Source organism: Calidris pugnax, unplaced genomic scaffold (assembly GCF_001431845.1).
Source record: "Calidris pugnax isolate Ruff unplaced genomic scaffold, ASM143184v1 scaffold17, whole genome shotgun sequence".
In the NCBI taxonomy this organism is placed as follows: Eukaryota; Metazoa; Chordata; class Aves; order Charadriiformes; family Scolopacidae; genus Calidris; species Calidris pugnax.
Window position 1 is genome coordinate 2,532,924 of NW_015090794.1, and position 22,525 is coordinate 2,555,448.

At 44.1% G+C, this 22,525-nt stretch overlaps 1 protein-coding gene across 3 annotated transcripts in view; it reads left to right on the plus strand.

Annotated features, from left to right (window-relative positions):
- The window catches only part of LOC106884847, a 30,622-nt gene that overhangs the window by 4,259 nt on the left and 3,838 nt on the right, over window positions 1-22,525 (plus strand). The window contains exons 4-21 of one of the 3 annotated variants that reach the window (XM_014936543.1): window positions 5,525-5,769; window positions 7,552-7,774; window positions 9,809-11,350; window positions 12,820-12,962; window positions 13,427-13,556; window positions 13,719-13,812; window positions 14,609-14,759; window positions 15,144-15,306; window positions 15,821-15,946; window positions 16,131-16,193; window positions 17,623-17,745; window positions 18,385-18,540; window positions 19,206-19,259; window positions 19,538-19,755; window positions 20,410-20,486; window positions 20,650-20,760; window positions 21,341-21,427; window positions 22,417-22,524. In XM_014936543.1, coding sequence (XP_014792029.1) covers window positions 11,322-11,350; window positions 12,820-12,962; window positions 13,427-13,556; window positions 13,719-13,812; window positions 14,609-14,759; window positions 15,144-15,306; window positions 15,821-15,946; window positions 16,131-16,193; window positions 17,623-17,745; window positions 18,385-18,540; window positions 19,206-19,259; window positions 19,538-19,755; window positions 20,410-20,486; window positions 20,650-20,760; window positions 21,341-21,427; window positions 22,417-22,524 — 1,833 coding nt within the window. In that variant the 5' untranslated portion in view covers window positions 5,525-5,769; window positions 7,552-7,774; window positions 9,809-11,321. Of the gene's footprint in view, window positions 1-5,524; window positions 5,770-7,551; window positions 7,775-9,808; window positions 11,351-11,446; window positions 11,723-11,795; window positions 12,026-12,819; window positions 12,963-13,426; window positions 13,557-13,718; window positions 13,813-14,608; window positions 14,760-15,143; window positions 15,307-15,820; window positions 15,947-16,130; window positions 16,194-17,622; window positions 17,746-18,384; window positions 18,541-19,205; window positions 19,260-19,537; window positions 19,756-20,409; window positions 20,487-20,649; window positions 20,761-21,340; window positions 21,428-22,416; window position 22,525 lie in introns of those variants that run through there. The other 2 variants (XM_014936544.1, XM_014936542.1) reach the window with 2 other exon arrangements.

Here is a 22,525-nt window from a genome sequence, read left to right on the forward strand (position 1 = left end):
AGTTTTTAAAGTAATATTTATGGATGATCATGGTGAATCAGGCCCTAAAAGGTACAGAGAAAGGACTGTTGTTCATTAACATTTGGAAACTGTGCACTGAGGATTTCCCTGTGGAGGGGCAAAAGAAATGGAGTGAAAGTGAAATAGCTTTCGAGTTAATCCAGATCTTTTTTAACATTATTGTTGTTGGTAAAAATCAGAACCTTATTTTGGATGAAGAAAAAAAAAATTAGAAGTGCATTTTTGGGATGGTTTTCCTCAAAATGGTATTCTTTCCAAAATTCCATAATAAGTTCCCTAGAAAATATATTTGTTCTTACTGATATATAGATATGTAGTTGGGTTTTGCTTTTTTTTCATACACATCTCCATAGTAAAACAACAATACATCTGCTCCGGCTAATACCTAGGAATAACTTCAATGTGGTGTGTTTTCCTGAAGATACTTTTCTTATTGCTGCAAACCATTTAGTTTCAATTTGATAAAAATGCTTTTACAACTTCGCACCCGCAAAGTTTTCCAAGTTAAAATCCCCCATCTCAGTAAATAACAGATCTTTCACCGAGACTTGTAAAATCCCTCAGCAGTTACTGAGTATTAATTACTCGAGTTTTATGAATAGGAAAACTGAGCACAGGAGGAGGGATGGTTTGGTAGAGTGCGAGTGGAAAAGCATCCTGGAGTTTCAGTTTTCACTGCCTTTTCCTAAGGGCAACGCCGGTGCCCTTCGGAGTCGGTTAAAAGCCTCCTCTAGACTTCACTGATAACACAAACTCCCTAGAGCTGAGCCAGGGTTTGTCCTTAAATGTTTTTATGTAAAGTAGCTTTGGAACAGATTTAGTCAAATGAATGCATGGAAAAGATAAGGCCACACGTGTCCTTTGAGCTAGCTGTTTCTTTCAGTGTGATGTCTTGAGGCTTATCTGAGTGTGTCTGAGATTAGAATTAGCCAGAGAAAGAGAAAATTAGGGTATATTGGCAAAACAACATACAGATTCCTCCATAATCCCCAGGGGTTGAATTTCTTGGGACTTTTGCTGTGACCCTGCATATCCTGCGGGAGAAGGGACCACCATCAGATTCCTGGGGCTCCCAGCACCTCCCTGTGTAGGGATGGCATTTCCTTGGTGTCTTCTAGCCGTGGTGTTGTGCATGTGGGCAGAGGACCCAAGCTGATGATGGATGGAGTGCACAGGGCCTTTGGGTCCAGCGTTGCAATGACGCAGTCAACAGCAGCCACGGCTTATTGATGCTGCTGAACCTACACCCCACTGGGCTGCCACCCTGATGGTCCAGGTGGTAGGGTTGGTGGACAAAGCCTCTGAAATTGTCAGCTTTGGGTCTCTTTCTGTAAGCATGGAATGGTTTCAGAGTAACTGAGCCTCTGCATGAGGCGGTTTTGATGTGCAGAGCCACACGGGTGCCGAGGTTTGCATACCCACGCAGACCCCAGTAATGATTTCCACAGAGCAGCAGCTGGTCATAGAATCATAGAACAGTTAGAGTTGGAAGGGACCTTAAAGATCATCTTGTTCCAACCCCCCTGCCATGGGCAGGGACACTTTCTACTAGATCAGGTTGCTCAAAGCCCCATCCAGCCTGACCTTAAACACTTCCAGAGATGGGGCATCTACAACTTCCCTGGGCAACCTGTTCCAGTGCCTCACCACCCTCAATGGTCCACTCCTCTTTTTACTAGGTGATGTCCCTAACAGGTGCAAAATGCCAGGAACAACCAGGTAGTAAAAAGAAAGTGCTTCCTTCTTATCATCCCACCTTTGCAGTGTGTGCCAGAGCTGCGGTCCCTCTGCTTGTCCTACGCAGGGGCGATTGGCAACCAGAAGGACCTGCTTGTCCACGTTCATCCCAAAATCCTCCAGTGAGGAAATTCTCTCAGCTCAGCTCCTCTGCTTGACTCTGTGTATACTTGGCACAAGACAAGAGGTGAAGAGCTCAGCCTGGGCAGAGCAAACCTCTCCTCCACATGCCTGTGATATCAGGCCCCCAGAGAGGCAACAGGCAAGAAGAGGATGATTTTTTTGCCTTATGTGCGGAGCTACAGCTGCTCTACCCTGTCCTCTTGGGAGCGGGACGAGGATGGGGGTGCAAAGCCACGATGACTTCACCAGCAGCACGAGGGCAGGATGGTGTCCAGCTGATCCTTGTGCAACACCCACCCTGCCGAGAGCGCTGCCCCACGGGCACATTTCCTGGCCCCGAGCGTGCCCTGCCATCACGCCATCCTCACTTGAGTCACTTGTAACCCAATACTGGATTGTTACCAATCAAAAAAGGGGATTTATTTTTTTTTTCCTTTTCAGTGACTTCATGAATCCAAGAGGCTGCCAATAATTTATCATTCATGACATGTAAAATGTCAACACCTCCTTCCCAAAAGAAAATGGAGTTAAAGGTCCTGGGCTTCCCTGTGCCCCTTGCTCTCTCCCGTCCCATGGCGAAGCTGTGGAGAGTGGCCTTTTAGGAAGTGGCCAAAGCAATCCTGCCTCTTCCTCTCCTCAGATAAACCATATTTGCAGAGGACCACGGCCATGAGATCCTGCTCTCAGCACATGCAGTGGGACCCAGGACAGGACCCAGGGTCATGTCCAGTGGAGAGCCTGGATTATCTGTCCCTCCAATATGTCACTGCAGCTCAGGAGCTACTGGGGGACAACCACATTTGGTCTGGGGTGGTCTGTCCCTGGTCTGTTCAGCCCAGAGGTATTCAACCCCAGAGTAGGTGCTCTAGCTCTTTGCTCATGACTCCTATGCCTTTCCAACATCTCTGTTAGAAAGAAACCTCCATCTCTCCCCCTCGCTTCCTTTTCGCTGAGACTCTGCTTGGAACTTGCATAAATCTTGCCCAAAAATAACACTGGCCGCTCTCCCAGCTGTGGGCGTCGTGACTTCTGCGCAGGGAAGGGAAGGCTGCGATCTGATTCGTTTCATGGCAGATTTCGGTCAGCTTTGGCACCCCTCCATCCTTGCTGGTACCTAATTTACAAGATTCCTCTTTCCAGCTTTTTTGCTCTTCTCCTGGGCTTACCTCTGCCTCTCCGAGGCCTCGTCTCTGGAAAGCCGCGGTGTTTTTTTGGCACAGCTGCCTGCGAAACGTGGCACAGACAAACCAATAAAAGTAGCCAATAAACTCGGCGAGTTTTCTTTCCTTTGCTGCAAGTGGCCAAGGCAGCGCCGCTTCCTTTGGGATGACATTAAAATACAGCAGAGAGGATGAGACTCGGATCCTTTTCTGTTTGTTTCCCGGCCCATGTATGATTTTTCCACTGGTGTGAGAAGAGTTCTGAGAATTTTTTTGAAAAGGGAAAACAGTTATAGAGTGAAAACCAAGGAGCTCATGCCCAGCTGGTGCAAATTAGTCAAACTCTTGTGATTTCAACAAGCTTGATATCCACAGATCACCTATGCTGATAGCTCCCTTGCATGCTGCTGGTGAGAGGCATTATAAGGAGAAGAAGGGCAACTTGTTCCTCTTGGAAGTCCTTATCCTTCTCCGTGCAGAGAGGATAGATATCGAGGGAGCTGAGCCCTGGCCAAGGCATGTGGGTTGGAGGACCTTTAAGACAAGGAACTGGCTCAGCTCTTTGGTAGTGTGGATTATCTTCCTACCCAAGCAGGTTAAATTGGGAGGAAAAAGTACTGAAATGGTGGGAATGACCCATCAGCCCATCAGAACAGCCTTTGCCATGGAATGGCAGCAGGAGAGGCCCTGGGAGGCCATCAAGGGAGCCCTGACGCTGCTCCAGGGCTCTGGCCAGCCTAGAAATGCAATTTACTGCTGGTTTGCATGAGCCCAAGGAGTAACCTGCTGGTGGGGCCAGCCATAGCTTTCTGGGATGGGGAAAACCCTGCTGCTGGCTGCAGCCCTGCTGGGGATGAGAACATCCTTTGAGGTCCGGTAAGTCACGTAACCCCCAGGGCTGAGTCCCACGTGGTACCCCGACTCCAACTCAAGACAGTGACCCTCACTGACAATGGCAACTTGTGTGACTTCAGCAGGAAAAGTGCTTTTCTCTCTCCCCTGGGTGTGGCTGTTGATTCCCTGCACTCGTGGTGGGACGCGGGGACCCTTCCCTCTGGCTGGGAGCCCAGAAAGCTCCTCTCTTGGCCAACGCTTTGTCTTGGTAGAGTCCTGGTCTTTCTGCACTGTATTAATTTAAGATGCTGTGAAGCGAGAGGGGTTGGGGGGGGCCGGGGATGCTGTCTAATACTTGTTCGGATCCTTTGCGGGATAAATCCCCGTGGAATTTAATTTAAACGAGCTGACACCAGTATGAATCATGCCAGCATTACCAGCTCTTGAACACTTCCTACCAACTGCCTGCAGGGCTCTTGCTTTCTTTAGTTAAAGCGAAGACTAAAAGCATCTAAAACTGTTTAAGACCTCTGTCCTAAAAGAATACTTTTTTTTTTTTTTTCTCCCCTCCTTTTCACTGTAGGAAGAAACATCTGCTATAAAAATCTGCTGGCCAGGGGCAGTGGGAGCGGATACCACTTATCACGGTTTGGCTATTGGAGGCAGCGGCTGGTTCCCAGCAGAAAGTGCCTCAGCCCCGTGATCGTGGTGTCTACTGAGCAGTGTCTCATCTGTCTGCAAGCTGGGCAGATTAGATGTACGCAGAGAGAAGGGAGAGCAAGAGAAGAAATAAAAGGATAGAGGGAATTGGATGGGAAGGAGGAAGGAAATGAAAGAAAGACTTCCAGGAAAGGGAAGGAGACAACCCTGTGTTTACAAATACGTACCCTTGGCTTAAGTGAGGTCTCCTAAATGCTGCTGGGACACAAAGTCGGGCTGCTTTATAGTAAAGCAAAGCCTGTGAGGTAGCGTGTCTGTGCCTGGGCTTTGACTGAAGAGTGACATCTCTGAAGAGGCAAGAAAGTGGTCAGGAGTAAGCATGAAACATGTAAGATTGCAGAATTCAAAAGGATAAACATTATTTGATACCTTATTTATAGGGCACCACAGGGGAAAGGTAAAGGTTTCAGAAAAGAAAGAAGCACTTTAATTTTATCTGGAGATTTTCCAACAATAAAATCTAATCCATCATTCTCTCTGTGTGACTGCTCTTAATGAAAATTTAGAGGCTGTGACTGAAATTTAGAATTCACAGGGGATACTATTAGGAAGATGTCTAGCAGCTATGCAAAACCTGTTATATCATAGCCCCTGCCAAAGGCCGGGGAAGAGTGGAGTGTGAAACGGACAGCTTTTAATTTGGCGTGCTGAGGCTCCACAGCGCCGAGCCTTCCTCTCCCGGGTGGCGGCGGTGGGACTCCTCGGGGCTCACGGGGGCTCTTGGTCCAGTGGGCTCCCACTGGGAATCAGCTCACCGGGTGACAGCCGGGCTCCGGCAATGGCAGCTGTGGCACTGATTTCAAAAGAGACAAGATTCAGCCCATTTACATTTACTTTCTACCCAAAGCACCTTGTTCCCCCTATGTTAGTCCCTCAGTGGTGATAAGAGCTGTAGGTGTCCTCTAATGCAATCTCTATCTCTTGCCCAGATTTAATGATTGTAATAATTGCAAAAAGAAGAGAACAAAACTATTTTCTGCACCGCGATTTCTTCCAAGACTGAGTGGAGAACCTGCATCGAGGCCACGGCTGCTGGACACCATCATGGGAAGGACACCCTGGCAACTTGAAGGGCTTGGCGAGGGGTGCAGCACCCACCCAGCTCTGCTGCGTGGTGTCCTCGGCCAAGCACCTTGTTCCTGCCCAACACCAAGACTTTTCAGCCAGAGAAAAGGTATTGCTGGTGCTTGGTGGGATCGTAGGTGTATTTTCCTGTTCATTACTTGGATGGAGACCATTCAAATCCCTGGTCCATGGGCCATGCAGCCCCAGTTACTGCTGGTTATTGAACCCCCAGGACCATCAGCCCCTGCTTGGTGCTGCGCAGAGCCAAGCAGTGCCTTTCAGCTGAGGGTGACCTGGAGGGGAAGGCTGACCATCTCTAATCATTACCAATCCTCTGCACTTTATTTTTAATCAAAGCAGATCCCTAGACTGTTTCCAATACTTTTTAATGGGCAAAAAGGGGCTTCGATTATAAAGACAATAACGTTAAATTATTTAAGGGCCTGGATGTACATCATGAATCAGTTTAATACCAAAGTCACTGCCAATTATTCAACTGATTCAAAATAAGACTCCATCACAAAATGTTAAATCACAGGATAAATCTGTCCTGGGAAGGGCTTTAGTAATCAAAATTCTCTCAAAGCAGAAAAAGCTTTTCTAAAAGCAGGGGGAAAAAAAGGTTACAGCTTAAGCCAGACATTATATAGTAATGCCAGATGTTAAACAGTTGACTTAAATTATTGGCAACTATCAAATGCAAGATACTAATACTACTGGTTGCAAAGCTATGCCACCAAGTTTGTAATCTGTGGAATGGGCTTAAATATTCCTTTAATTTTCTGCCTATGGATAACAGGCAATTTGGATTAGCTTCCGCAGAATAATGACCTCCTAATTCTCAGCAGATGAGTATAAGCCTTCTGCAACATCAAAAAAACAAGACCATGCTTAATATGTAACCTTTAATGGCATATGTTTTTAAATTATATGATTCCATTGGACCTGTGTAATTAAACGCAAGAAATGCCTGAAACCACTCTGCCTGCCTCGCAGAGGGCAGAAGGCACCTAGATAGTCCCCTGCTCCCAAATGCAGAATAAAACATCAAAAAAAGCATTCACAGATTTGCATGTCAATCTTCTCTACCCCAGAATTTGCCTTTTAAAAACGTTGCCATGAACCCCTGTGGCTGGAGAACGCCAACATCACGTGGAGCAGGGGCCCAGCCCATACCCATCTGCCCATTTGGGTTCTCAATTTCTCACAGTGGCTCTGCCTTTTCCCCCCTCCTTCATGCACTCCTTCCATCCACGTCACCCAGCATCTCCCTGTTTGTCCAGCAAGATCTGGGGGCCAGGACTGACACCTATTTTTTTTATTTGCACAGCACCCAGCCCGGAGTGTGTAATCCTTTATAACTCCAGCCAGGTGTTCTGCAACAACCCTCCTGTGTGGTGTCGGTGACTGCTTGCCATGCGTGGCTAAAAAAATGGGATTTGGGTACCTCCTGACTTTGGCCAGGACCAGTGGTGACTGTCTCATCACCCGAGTAGCTCGGGCACACATCTTGTCCTGCTGGCCTTGCAGCATGACCACGAGACCAGGCACCTCATGTCTTGGAGGATGAGATTTGTTCTCTCTCTCTGCTGGGCTTGGGATATGTTAGAAATAAATGGGGCAGTCACAGCTTGCCCTGTTCTTGTCTTGTGTGTTGTGTGAAGGATGAGACTCCCCAGCAGAGTCGCAAACCTACATGGGCCTTGAGCTCCCTGGGGACATGAGGACAGCCCCCAGCCTGACCCGCTGCTAAATCTGAAATAAAATGTCCTGCAAGTCTGGGCTCAGGCTGAAGTAACAAAACTTGGCTGTTCAGATGAGGCAAAGCCCACATTTGCTGTTGGTTTTGGGTTTTTGGTGATTTTTTCTTTTTCCTCTTTCCTTGATACAGAGCTGCAAGCATTTGAAACTGTGGACAGCAGATCCAGGTTCCTTCCTGCCTCTGCACCGGGGGGGGAACGTCCTTGCTCGAAGGCTGGGAGATGGGTGAAACGGCGGTGAGGAAAGGGTCAAAAAACATCCCTCCGACTGCGAGCAAAAGAAAAATGTTGGCAGAGCAAACCTTGCCACAGGAATAAAAGGTTGTCCTGGCTGTTCATATTACTCCACATGGGGTGAGTAAAACTGTCGGTCGGACTGAAGCGTCTGATATACAAAGGGGAATAAAAACTCATTAAAGGTCTAAAAGGAAACCCTATTAAAATACCAACTATAAAACGGAGGAGACTTGATCACCCTAGTGCTAGAGAAGTGTCAGGGTTTGAATGAACCTGACTTTTTTTTTTTTTTTCCCCCCTGAAAGCAGAGGAAATGTGTTTTGTGGAAAGCCAGGTGGGATGAGGGGCAGGTAGAGTGTCAAAGAGCACTGATAATATTTCAGGGTCTCGCTAGGAGCCTGAAAGACGAAGGGGATTTATTCGGCTTTCGGCAGGGAGGAGAGTGCTAGCAGATTTTTGAAGGCATTCCAACGAGGTTCATATTCATCTGTTTCTTAAATCGAGAGCTCTTGGCTGCCGCTGTGCCGAGGTAGGGAGCATCTCCACTTCTCCTCTCTCCCGCCTGGGACGCGGGGCTGGCTCGTAGCTGAAGGCGAATTAGCACCAGTGGGTCCTTGTGATTCTCCTGCCCTGGCCCGGCTGTTGTCCCCCAGAAAAGCCAACAAACCAGACCATTTTTACAGGGCCTGAAATACCCTGAGAACAGCCTTTCTCACGGCATCTCATTTCGACTTTATTTGGTCCTGGGGAAGGAAAGAAATTATGAGGGGAAAGAGCTAAATGAAGCATTTTCTTTCAAGCATTTAAAAACCATGTTGTCCTGTGAGCTCTGGAAGCCGTGAAGCCTGGTTTCCAATGGATTTGTGCCTCACGGTTGATGGACTTTTAAACCAAATTGTCCTGGGGCTGTGGCAGGCTTTCAGCCCTTCTTAGGCACCAAAAAAGCCATGTGGGAAAAAAAAAGACATGATGAATACCTCACCCAGAGCTATTCCTGCCTGATCAGCCACCCCAGAGTTCCCTTCTTAAGCATTTTTCTCCTATGTGGACTCTCTGGTGTCTCGTAGGTGTGAATGCTTTTCCATGGCTTGGGAATTCTCGTCCTATCTTCCTGGATTTGTAGTTTTCTGACCATGGTTGAATTCAGAGAAGGCAAAAATGGCGGGTTTCTCTCACACACGCACACAAATCTCTTATCACGACACTTTTAGGAATGTGTTAGCTTTGGGATCTCTACCTGCTGTCCATTTGGTGGAAATTGGCACCAGAATTCAGTAATTACCAGGGGTAGGGGCTGTGAGGGAAACATGCACTCATACGTGGGCTATCACCACATAAATCTCATTTCCTCACAAAATCAGGGTTCAAGGAAAAGCTTGTTTCTTATTTAGACAGAGGTTGAGAGCCGCTAAGGCAAGCCCTGAGCTGACCCATTTTCCTTGCTCTGCTACCGGTTTTCTCCTCCTGCACAGTCAGGGGTGTTTTTCTCCTCCTGGATCCTGGTTTTTGGAGAACAAAGATGGTTTTTCCCTTACCTCAGCAGCATCAGGATATAAACAGGGCCCATCATTCACTCATACACACGTTATAATCATGTAAGTCCTGTTTCCTTATGAAACCTGAGCAGAGCTGATTCCATACAGCAGACGACACTTTCTCAGCCCATTGCAGTGCACTAGGAGGCACTTCAAAGATTAAAGTCGGGTGGGGGGAACCCGCCTTCATGTCACCATGGAAAGTTTGCCCGTTAACAGAGGCAATGAATCTGCGGAGACGCCAAAGGTAGCTAGAAAAGACCACAACTCTTTTCCCAGAAGCTCAGTTATAAGAATCTCTTTTACAGTTCCAGCACTGAACATCCTTTTTTTTTGGGCCAAACAAGTACGAGAGTCATGACCTGAGTCAGCTCTGAGTGCCTGGAAAGACCTGCAGCACCTTGTTTGGGCTCAGCAGACTGATGGATTAGCACTTGTCCACATGGAATTGTAGGTTTCAATCCTCAGAGCCTTTTCCAGGCAATTGATCTGTCCCAAGCCTTTCATCAGGTACAAACGGGCCTTTGACTTTCAACAGAATGAAGCAGCAGTAAATACAAATGGGACGTGAAAATTTTTTTTGAACGGACATTTTAATGGTCTGTTCACTCTACAGCTCCGCTGTTGCGGTCAGAGAGAAATTCCCTTTCTGCTTCGGGAGCTGGTGGACAGAAACCCATTCCTCCAGCCCTCCAGTTCATTCCCAGAGAGCAGAAGAATTCTGCATTTTCAGTTAGTGTCCCAACCTGGTCCAGACTGCTACTTGCCAGGCTTCCTGGAAGCACCGATGTGGGTCCAGTCTGGGACCACCAACCCGGGATCCTTCCACGCCTCTCTCCTGTAAAATAAACCAAAAGCATGGCAGAATACACAAATTGTGGCTCTGGACAGGACGTTATGTTTGACTTCCAGGCTCAAAGGAGGAGAGCCGCCTCTTCACCCTAAATGCAAAAGACGCTGACCTACAAGATGAGGACCACAAAGCAGGAGCCTATGATGTCAACCCCAGACCTTGAGCTTTGCTGGGTCTGGGCACGAAACCTGACATGGCAAGAGCAGACTGAGCTCAGGCGATGTGAAATTTAACCAACATATTTTACACCCACACCACTAAAAATAGGACGCCGACGCCAACTCTTCATCTGGAAAGAGAGGAAACACCAGCGTTACTGTGTTTTGGATGAGGCACAGCACTGAAGTCCTGACCATATTTAGCCATAAGATCATCTCGTAGGATTTCTGCAGGAGAGCGGAGTTTTGGAAAAATTATTCTGGCCGAGTGCCAGTTCTGCCTTTATTATTTCTCCCTGCTATCTCAATACTTCATTTCATCACCTAAATTGCTGCGTTGAGTTACTCGAGGCTGCTAAAATGCTGTCATGCTACAGAGGCAACTATGTGAAGGAAATGATGTCTCTACTGAAAGTGCTCCATACCGCTGAAATCAGGCCACCTATTTAGGTGTCGAGTTTAGATTTTTCATTGTAAGTACAGAAACTTGAAACATTTTGCCCAAATGTGTTGAAAGCTACAAAGACATTAAAGATTATTCATGGAATAAATATTCATTTGCAGGAAGACTTTTTTTTTTAAAAGCATGAATATTTCAGGCAGCGCGTTGCAATGTGTGGAGCCGCTTACAGAAAAAGGTGATCATATTCCGAGCGCTGTTTCAATAGGAACTATTAACGATACCAGGAATGCACCTCATTTTTATGATTTAATGGCAGTTTCTGCTTAAGTTAAAATACTTCTTAGATTTTTCTTAACTATTAACTAATTACTAGTAATGAAAAATTCCCTGAGAATTAGTCTTCAAATGCTTCACGGCCAGGTGCTGTAATGCTGTCATTCTGCTCATAATTTTTAACCACTATGTTGCATTTGTTGCCCTGAACACCAGAAAAATGTTGTCATTTTATTCACAACTGCCCTGTCCGCTTTTTCCCATAGAAAAAGCGAATGCTTTGCCAACAGCATATTAATATATTGCAGCTTTACATCTTCAGCTTTCCATGTTTCAGAATTTCCATTTTTGAGGTACTTTCTGTCTGGCTGGATCGTGTCTGAGCCTGTGTGGAGCTCTGGTACCATCTAGTGTTGCTGGGGAAGTCCTGAATGTTGGCTGCATGTGGCCTTTTTCCTCGCTGACCTCCAGGTGGGTTTGCAGCAGGAGAAGCTTGTGGTGATGGAGTGACAGAAGGTGGCAATTCGGGATGCCCACATGTACTGAAGACGTTTCCTCCACCAGCAGCCGCTGTCCTGGCCATGGTGGCTTGGGATGAGCATATCTCGGTCTGACTGGAAGGGAAGCAACTCTCCCGGCTGCTGGAAGACATGTGGGGCCACAGAGCCAGGCCTGGTTGTCAGCTGTGGGGCCTGGGCCACCAAGATGCCCCCCAAAATGCCACAAGAGATGCAGTGGGGCTTCACTGCCGACCTCTTCCCCTCCTGCAGGGCCTCACGCGTCAGGAGGCCCCGCAGGACCCTGCGCTGATGCCGATTTCCCTCATTCTACAGCCCGTGGAAGGTGAAGGGTTTGTTTAATCACTGCAGTAGCGGGGCCCGCACCAGGCCCATGGCGCACGGGCCCCCCCGCCACCCCGCCCTCACCAAAGATGGCGGCCCCCCTGCCCTTACCAAAGATGGCGGCCCCGCCGTGGCATCTACCGCCCCTTTGCCAGGGCGGAAGTAGCGCGCGTAGCGTCACCGCGCGCACTCCTCTTCCGGGGTCGCCGCCTCGGAAGCACTTGCTCGTTCAAAGAGTTGGCGGGGTTGAGCGGCGGGAGCGGCTCGGGCCCACCGGGACGGGAGCGGGGCCGGGGGTCGTACGGTGAGGAGGAGAACGGGCAGGGTTTTGGGGGGGTGGGTGGTGCTGGGAGGGGGTTGCGGGGCGAGGGGAAGCAGGCGGGGGCGGTTGGGGAGGGGGTTCGGCCCGACTGGGGTGCAAGGAGGCCGTTGGTGGGGGCGTGAGGAGGCCATTGAGGGGAACAAAGGGCTTCGTGGGGCTTGGAATGGGGAGGGGGTGAGTCCAGTTGGTTGGGGAAGGGGGCTATCGGGTCAGGGGAGAGGGAGGAAAGGGGAAGGGCGAGGGTTATGGGGTGAGGGGAGATGGAGTTGTCCTTTTTCGATGTTGGGGAGCTGGGAGTGCGAGGGGAGGGAGAGCAGGTGGGTCTGCGCTGTGCATCTCTGGTGCATGGAGCACAGACAAAGTTACTGTGAACACCAATAGTTGTTATCGTTAGGAGGTTCTTTCAAGGGTGCTCCCACCGTTAGGAGGTTCTTTCAGGGGTGCTCCCACCGTTAGGAGGTTCTTTCAGGGGTGCTCCCACCGTTAGGAGGTTCTTTCAGGGGTGCTCCCACCAGAGGAATGCTAGCTCTCATGATTTTGGTTTTTTCCTTCTTTTTTCTTTTCTCTTATTACTACCTCTCTGTTTTTAGGGTTCTCTCAGCTCTGGATGGAAAATGCAATGTATTTTTGAGCTGCTGGCTGCAGTAAGGGTTGAATGTTTCCATCCCTAGCATAACTTAATCAACATAGATGAAGAATTTGGGTCTTGGAGGAGTCTTTTTCTCCGCTTTCTAAGGAAAGGACCTTCAACGCGAACTATCCTTATGTCCTATTAGGTGCCACGTAGTTCCTTTCCTTTGGAGTTCAGTAGCCATGGGGCCATCAAAAAGAGAAGAAGAGGAGCAGAGCATAATCTTGATCAGTGATGATGAAGCTGAGAGCACACTTGGGAATTCAGTTCAGTTGGTCGACCCGTTGGGTGAGCACTGTGCTCTTCTTGTTGCTGAAGAACTTCTGAAGTAAAATGTTATGCAATATGCTTGAAATGTGTCTTTCTGCTGCCAGGAAAACAAAGTACTTCAAAAATAAATAAAATCAGGAGGACCTGCCTTTATTTCTTAACTTTGGGAATTTCTGTGATGGCAGTACCTGCTCTACAGTATACTGCTGTGTAGTTTCAAAATACTACAGACTTAGCTGAGACTGGGACTTTTCAATGTCAGGTGGATACTTTTTGATTACGCTACTTCTGTTTTGATAGTGTGTGAAAGTTTTTTGTCCCAGCCCACTGTAGCATTCTTATTGGCACCATATGAAATCACAAGAAAATTTGTGCCTTAAAGTGTTTTTAAAAAATAAATGTCAATATTTACCAGTTGAAATTTCCAATGAAGTTGTAGTTACCTTTATACCGATTTGCACTGGATATTCTCTTTTCTACAGAGAAGTCTGGCCTGGAAGAAGAGAAATCTGAAGCAGTTGTGGATGAGGAATGTGAACTAATGGTTACTTTCTGTAAACAAGCAAAAGTGATGCCTCATGCAAGATATGACTGTACAACACACCCGTTTGAGTATGTTCAGTGACGTGGAGGTTAATATGGGGGTTTCGTTTTCCACGTTTAGTCCATCTTATTAATTAACCCTGGTAGCATTTCAACAGCTGAAAGCAGAAGTAGAGTTGGATAAGTGTGTAACTTGTTTCATAAATAACCTTCTGGTTTTCAACTTTGTAGGCGAATGGAATGTGATACTTGCTCACCCCTTGGAGAAAATGCTGATATTTGCAATCAGTGCTACTGCTACATTTGTGATAAACTAGCTTCTGAGGTAAGAAGAGCTGTAATCAAGAAACACACAATTTAGAGTAAACTAAGTTACTCATCAGTCTTTTTAAAAGAAATCACTCTTAAGCACACTAAAAGAGTGAATGATATGTGATTAATTATTTTAACAGTTCCTCTCTAAATGTTGATATCTGTCTGCTTCACAATGCTACTAAAAATGTGGTCACTGTCTGGGCTTATTTCTAGTAGCCCAGCCAGCTTTTAGAATAGACCTTCACGTGGTTTAAGCAAATGTACCTCCTGTTTGCCGTAGGCACACTGTGTATTTCGTGGAATCAGATTACTAAATCGAGCTGCCTCTCACTGCACTAGGCAAATGTCAGACTTTTAGTCTTTTTCTATCCTAAGGAGCAGAGGGGGAGGCCTTGCGTGTATGGAATTTGTTTGGGTTTTTCTTGGAATTCAGAAAACTTCTGAACTGTGAACAAAGTTAAGGTCAACGTGCAAAGATAGTTCTCTGTTACTAATTTACTGTGGGGAGGGTGGCAGCCCTAAGTGTCTCTATAAGGTATTCAGGAATGAGGGTTTGTTTTTTCTTTTTTTTTTTTTCTTTTTAAGCCATAGTAACGAGGTATTTCATGTCGGTCTCTTGCCCTGGCTGTCAAAACCCTTCACTGCAGATTTGTCTAGCTGTGTAAAGGATTAAATGAATTGTAGTACTTTTCTCATAGAGAGGAACTAATTTTTGATTTGCTTAACTGGAGAGAGAAAATAAACTAAAACAATAATACTAATAAACAACAAAAACCTTTCCCCATTTTTCATATTTTATGAAACAGTGTGAGAATTGGACGACCCCCTCCCTCTGTCACTGCAATGCACACAACAAAAGCAAATTCTGGAAGGACCAGCGTGACTTTGCCTTGGCTGGTGTTCTTGTAATGTTCAATTTGGAGCTCACAGATATAGACGCAGACCTTCGGCATGGTGGTAAGTGTTATGCTCTCGTGCTGTCCTGAGAGACCTGAGGATCACTGTGTCTACTCAGTCTGTGGCTTGATGGACAGGTTGTCTGGTCCACATCTCCCCTTGCAAACGCTCGGTGAATTTTTAAGGTAGCAGCTTCATGTTGCCACTCTCTTTCTGGACCATACTCAAAACAGACACAGGTCTGCAGGTCCAGTTTGTATTTTCCTGTTTTCTTCTCTCTGGAAGAAGCAAGGAAGCTTTCCTAGTCAGTAAGGTTGTGTGAGAACAACTTGCTGAATATTTTACATGGGGTATTTACGATTGTATTTCTGTTTTCTTTTAGTTTTGAAAAAAAAAAAAATGGAAAATTACACTTAACAGTTTCACATCTGTCTGCTCTCGTAGGAAGTCTTCTAAAAAAATTTATCCAGGAACTCTCTGTGGAATATAATAAGTATCTGGTTGGAAAAAGAATGTCTCCCACACAACATGAGTGCTTTTGTCTCCCAAAATTGCCACCTGGGCAATGCAATATCTGCAGATCACGCAATTTGGAGGTTGTGTACAAGTAAGTGACAGCAGAACTCAGCTACTGGCAGTACATACTGGTCAGCGCAGTTTGAGTTCCTTTAGTCAAGTGATAATCAGAATCAGGGCACCTGATGTAGCAGAAACATAGTTGAGAGACCTTACTTGGCAAGCGAGCTATTAAATTGCTTGGATGTAGTTTAAACATACCCTGTTAAACACATGTTTAAATACAATTTTAAATACATTTCTTGTGCTATAGTAAGACACTTAATAATGGCCCTCAATATTATAAGCTGGGAAAGCATGAAAGTAAAGCCTGTATTTTTACTAATCTGTTTTTTAGGCTGGGGTTCAGCTTTTACTTGCTGGGTATGTGCCTTTGAAATGCTTAAAGTCATGGTTGTGCAAATACCTTTTCGCTATACTGAAGATGCTGTTCAAGGAAGGGCAAGTCAATTTACTCTGAAACTATAGAATGGTCATAATTGCCATTTGTTTACGATGCACATCATTGCAGACACTTTATCTTATAGACTACTTAATTTTTCTAGGTATTCTGAAGTTTATGCGCTGGTAACAAGATTTTTAAATCAAGCAGACAAAGAGAGTCCTAAAGCCGCTGCTGTCATGTTGCTGGGAACAGCTAAAGAGATTGCACTTCATAAAGACCCTGCTTTGTAAGTAGCCAGTTCCACACCTAGTGTGTAATCTTCATTTGCTTCTGTCCTGGTTTCAGCTGGGGTATCATTAGCATGATAGCTCCCAATGCTTTTTAAGAAAAAAATATTTTCTTAAACAATTGAGTATAGAGAAGGGGAAAAGGCAGAAAAAACAGCTAAATGTTTTTTTGTCCCCTCCTAGAAGCTGGCAGAACCTTAGCCATACTGATTCATTAAAGATTGCTGTCCCTTGTCTGTTGCAAAGGTAAGACCCGTCTCATCACATGATACAGAGATGCCAACAGGGTGGTTGCTGGCTGCAAACTTTCTGCTGGCATTTAAAATGCATTTAAAATTACTTCTATTCGAAGACGTGAAGAAAAAATGTAAATGCTTTAGCTCTTAAAAGCCAAAAGTAAACTTGTGCAGGTGTATAATCTTATGGTTCTGTAGTGTCAGGAAGTCCTTGTCAGGGAACAGGACCCCACTGTACTGTCTTTGGCTTTCTTCAAGCAGAGCAAGAATAGCCTGCAGTGTAGCCTGCAGGTGGGTAGTGACAGGCAGAATATAAACAACAAGATGCACCAATCAGCCTAACGAGCAGGGACTTCAGCATGCTATCAGGTTCTCTAGTTACACTGCAAATTGGGACTTTTAGAAGCTCTGTGTAATGCTGGTGTCTTTCTGGGAAGGACAAGGGCAATACCTGCCTTATTTAGACTCTCATAAACACTCAAGCCTTTCTGTGTTGCCTCAAAGGAGAATAACTCAATGGGGAGCTCAAAGCCAAGAAGATGGATTACCTTTTGACTGTAGTCTAGGAGTGTTCTGTAAGGCCAGACCAGAAGGTGGTGTCAGGTAGCTACTTGTGGTTATTAAACTAAAGAGTAAATAGTGTCTGTTAAAGATCAAAACAGCAGCCTTGTACTGTTTGTACTCCACTGGGATGGAGTAGTCAGGGATGTAACATAGTAAAGTTCCCCCAGAGGCTACTGAATGAGGACATCTAGCTCACTTGGCTTAATTCATTTCTCATTTTAGCTTTGTATTTCACCTTTAACCCGAAATTCACTTGCAACAGAAGGTTAATGAATTAAGAATTAACTTTTTTCAGGAGCACTCAAAAACAATTATATATTCTCACCTCTCATTTGAAACTAGTGACAGGCATAACCTAAATCCTCTGTCGGTTTTCATTTTAAATTACTATTCTTGAATTTCTTAATTTCTTGCTTTAAAAGAACAGAAAAAGGAATTTTTTGCTTCCTTCCTACAGTTTTAAAAAGCATAAATTCTTCTTTGTGTCAGTGTGTTATCTCCAGTTCTCAGTTAACACAAAAGTGGTTTCACTGGCGTTGAAGCTGCTCAGGTTGATCAGGTTGTTTATTGGGCTCATTGTACGTTTCTGCAGTGTTTCTTGCATGTACTCGCTGGGGTCTTTGGTTGTTTTTTTTAAAAAAAAGACCACAGAACCTTGTTTTCACGGGTGTTTAAAAATAACAAAAGAGCAATACTGTTATTAACTACAAATCCTGTCTATCTGACGTTTAATAAAGAAAAAATAAAACACCAAACCCCAAAGTTCTGTAGAAGAGTTTCCCACGGGATTAAAAAAAAACAACCAACAACTTCATAGTAATTCACACTATTTTAAGGGATTTTGATATTATTTTTTTTTTCTTTTCAAAACATAGGATCACAACACAACTTCAGAAGATGCTGGTGTTGTGTGACTTCCCAAAAAATTTGTATGAAAAGTTCGTTAGTTTTTTTCAGTCCATCCCACTTCCATGTCACTGTTTTGGCTTCTCAAATAGGTATGTTCTTTGTTTTTTTTTGTTTACAGAATATGTTCTTATACAGTTGCCTGAACTGAAAACAGCTATATAGAATGTTTCACACAACTTCAGAAGATGCTGGTGTTGTGTGACTTCCCAAAAAATTTGTATGAAAAGTTCGTTAGTTTTTTTCAGTCCATCCCACTTCCATGTCACTGTTTTGGCTTCTCAAATAGGTATGTTCTTTGGTTTTTTTGTTTACACAATATATTCTTACACAGTTGCCTGAACTGAAAACAGCTATATAGAATGTTTCTTTCACTGCTAGTGTTAGGTGTGAGCATTTTATCAGAAGATTTTGGTATTAGCTGCTTTGTTATTTCTTCTGACCTTACAGGATCCGTTGCTGTTTGATGCTGTGGCGAAGCATAAGATGATGTAATTAAGCAGGCACCCAAATTTCTTTACAGCTTTACAAACTTCCTTTACAGGAATGTGAGAATGTTGTCCATATAGTTTTTTTTATTTCTTTCTTTTTTTTTCCTTCTCACCTCCCCACCCCCCAGAAGTGAGTAAACCTCAAAATGTTTTATTGGTAAATCATGTTACTTAAAGGAAATAAATTGCGGTGTACAAAAAAAAACATGGTTAAAAATTACTTTGTTTTTGTACTTCCAGCTTGAATGTCATGCCATGGGACCATGTATTACTGACCACTGTTTTAAAAGGCCAGAACATCACTGGTCAAAGAACACAGAAAGGAAGAAAAGTATGTCTGTGGGAAACGCTCCCTGTTATAGAGGCTCGAGTGGAGAAATTGGTGGACAAAGAGAAGTAAGATCAGTTTGGTCTTGTTTTGGATTTTTCTTTCTATAAGCTCAGCTTTTAGATTTTGCATAGTATTGACTCTAGTGTAGTGTTTCCCTGACATCTGCAGGAGTTTCATATAATGGGGAAACATACAAATCAAAGACCTATTTGAAGCTCTTTATGCCTGTTGCTACTTATCAAGAGGCCAGTAGCTTTTTGAAGTGTTTTCAAAGCAGAATCAAGCCCTTTGAACACTTCGAGACCAGAAAAGAATGTTGAAATGGATAAATTCTTTGTTTCCATAACCCCAGTAGGTTTTAGATGTCGATGTTTAAAACAAATTCTGTTCATCAGAAGGTGACTAGTTGTAAGGCAGCAAAAAAGTGCATTCTGGTGTCCAGATCTTCAGAAGTCTGTATTCAAAAGAATACAGTCTACTTAGAGACTTAAATTGAAAGGCAACCTCCTGTTTCATTTTGCCAGAGTACAGAGATGAGTAGCAAGAAGCTATCCAGAGATTATTTCCAACTGTCTCTTCCTGCCCATTGTATTTCTATCCTATCATGCAATGTCTCTCGTGTGGGAAGGTCTACTGTTTTGTTTAATTATTTGTAGTAAATATTTGATTGACCTGTATATAGCTTTGCGCTTCCTTCCTCTTCCTACTCACCCTCTTTTTTTCTCTCCAGCTATAAAGAAGTTGTTCGCTACCTGAGAGCTGTGAAGTGCAATGATGTCGAAGGGTAAATAGTTTTTTGCCTTTTTTTTTTTCTTTTTTAATTGTTTCTTTGCCTTAAGATTGTGTCCCAGGCTGTGTTTCTTCAATGTGTAATAAACAGAATGAGGAGCAGTAGGATTTTGGCAGCTGTTTGCTAAGTGAAAGCGGCACTGATTTCTGCCTTATCTGATGGTGGCAGAAGTGGTCTTGCTAGTGGTCAAGCATAATCAGATCTATACATACCTATTGTAAAACTTTCATGTTAATGAAAGTCAAATATTTTTTTTTCTTCCTTCTTTCCAGGTTAAGAGACCTTCGAGATAACATCCCATTCTATTTGTGTAAAACTGGAGACTTCATCAACGCTACGCATTCGCTGCTGTTTCCCATCAATAGCCTGGCCTGCTGTACCGCCTGCCGGCTGTCTCCTCTCCAGTTTGAGGTCTACCTCAAGATATTCAGAACAGGCAGTATCCCCACTGGAAAGGATATGCTCAACCCTGGGTCATGGGTCAGAGTTGGCAAGTGTGGTTTCTTGCTTACATACGTTTAGAATCTTACTTAATTACAGCTTTTACTTTTTCATTCAATCTAGTAACGTTCTGAGGGACTTTGCCTGGACATAGCACTGGGCAGGAAGAATGTCTTTATGTTTGAGCGTGAATGTGTTTAGTACACTTCATGCAAAGAGCTGGTTTTCTCAGCTGTGAAGTTGTTTTGCTGAAAGCAACCTATTAAAAGGAAATACAAAGCTCTCTCTTACACACTGCCACGATGTAACTTAGCATTACAGTGCATCTCAGCTGTGACCTTCAGAATAAAGGTTTGCTAATGCCATGATGTAACTTAGCATTATGGTACATCTCAGCTGTGACCTTCAGAATAAAGGTTTCCTGATGGAAAGGGTTTCACGATCCGTGTATTCTGTCAGTAGTTTAGCCACTGATAACTGTGATCATCTGCATTCAGTTCTTTGCAGCTTTCCAGAATAGTGATTTACACTTGCTGTTTTCCATTCAAAACCTCCAAAATGTTGTAAAATAGCTGTAGACACTTGTTTGTTTCTTTTTGTTAGGTTTCTAGGGAAATGTATCTGTAACTGATGTAATATCTTGTTTGTGTTCACACTCTATAGGTAATCAGAGGATATATTTGGGGTTTTTTTCTCCTTGCAGGGTCTCCCTTGAAAGATGATGTTCTAATTAAGCAGGCACTCAAACTTCTCTACAGCAACGTGTTGCTATACAGGAATGTGAGTCTGTGTTAAAACTTTCTGTGCCCACGAAATATCTTACCTGTTTTGTCCAGTTACTTCTTCAGTGCAAGGATTTATAATAGGAACTCTTTCCTCTCTGAATAGTTTATACCTCTGAAGGGACTTGACTTCGTAAAACAAATGTTCTGCTGTGTTTCAGCCTAAATGCTGGAGTTCCCTCATCATGATCTTGGGCAGTACCTGTTTGCTGGAAAAAAATGGGTACCTACATCCCCTCACCCTGAGAGAGCCACCGCTTGACTTCCAAAAGGTAACTGAAAGAGTACTGGGAAATGGGAGAGTCTGTGGTCTGGGTTTTGTACAAGTCTGTGCACTGGCTCATTCTTCTAAATACTAAGGTTAACTTTACAATGCCTCATCGAGTACTCTTGTGGTATGTGCCTAATGTAACACTTTGCAAAATGTTGTGTTAAATGCAACAGTAAACAAGATTATCTCTGCTTGCAGCCCAATGCCTAGTAGTGATTCTGTAGCTTTTAATGATGAGGTGAGTCAGATAACAAAATGGCTAGGAAAGCAGTTTAAGAAAAATGTGTTCAGATGGTCCTAAAGAGCCAGTATCTGGATATTTTCTTCACAAGAACAGAACTAGCTGTCTGCTAAGCATAGTAGGTTAAAATGAAGAGGTTATGGGATACGGTTTGGTTAGTGCTGTAGAGCCTCAACTTCTCTTGAGGATGGTGTTGAACAGTCAACCGCAGCTGTGGAAAAAAAAAAAACTGAAAAAATAAGTAAAAGCTCATTAAAGAACCATCTTGAACACTGTTTGATGTTTGTAGAGGATCTGGACATCTTTCCCCTTTACTTGTGACTCCTTACTTCTATTTCAGGGGGTACTTGCTGCCAGTGGTGACCTTTTGGAGGAATTGAAGGCAAAAATTAATGTTTTTTTACCATCTGATATTTTCTCTCCTCATGTAAGTGTGTGATAAGGAAACTTACTGTTTGCTTTATTGTGCTTGAAGATACAGCAGTATTGAAAACAGTTGGAATATTCTGAAAAGCTTTTAAGAGGGGGCTTGAAGATTTTTTGGGGGGAATCAGCGTAACGCTGTTCTTAGCACAGTCTAAAGGCTATAGTAGATATCTGAAGGTAACGAAACTGTTGGGGTTTGTTCTGGTCTGATCATCTTCAGCATAGGACAAGTCTGTCTTCATCACTGTCCCAATTTATGCGTTTATAAAGCAGGAGAGTTGGTAATAATTGATTCTGTCTTAACTGCTCACAGGGTAATCTTGTGTCGTTTGATTAAAACTGGAGAATGTCCTTTGAGATTTGACAACGTGTTTGTCTCAAAACCTCAGAATTTCTAAACTTGTTTTGAATTATGGTTTCAAGTGTAGTGCAATGTGTTTAAAGACAGCTTGAAATGTAGTCTGTATGAAATGCAGTCAATACATCTAAGGAGCTATCTTATTCTTTTTTACTTCTTTTGAGGAAATTACATTTAGCTTACTCACCAAATACGGACTACTGAGCCAGAATTTTTTTCCCTTAATTCTGTTTCTGTGATGGTGTGAGACTTCATGTTTCTGTAAGGACTTTGAGAGTGCCGGGTGAAACATGATAAATTCTATGAATCTATATAAACAGAAGTACCTGTTCTATTCACCCTTCTTTTGGTGGTTCTGTTTCTGTGGTGGTGTGAGACTTCATGTTTCTGTGAAGACTTTTGAGAGTGCTGGGTGAAACATGATAAATTCTATGAATCTATATAAACAGAAGTACCTGTTCTATTCACCCTTCTTTTGGTCTTCATTAAAATTCTTTTGAATGTTGTGTCTGACATCCAACCTATCTGCTTGGAATGGTGGTAATTTAGTGCTGATTGGACTGGATACGAAATACAAGTAGTGGGAAAGTGGGCTTTTAAATATGTCTTCTTGTTGGTATCTCTTCCTGTAGTTGCATCGTGAGGCTTGTCTTATTCTCGCAGTGCAAGCAGTACAACAGATGATTTTTTGTCATCTTCCATACTTGACTTCCTTCTTAGAGATAGCCCTGGCTTTTGGGG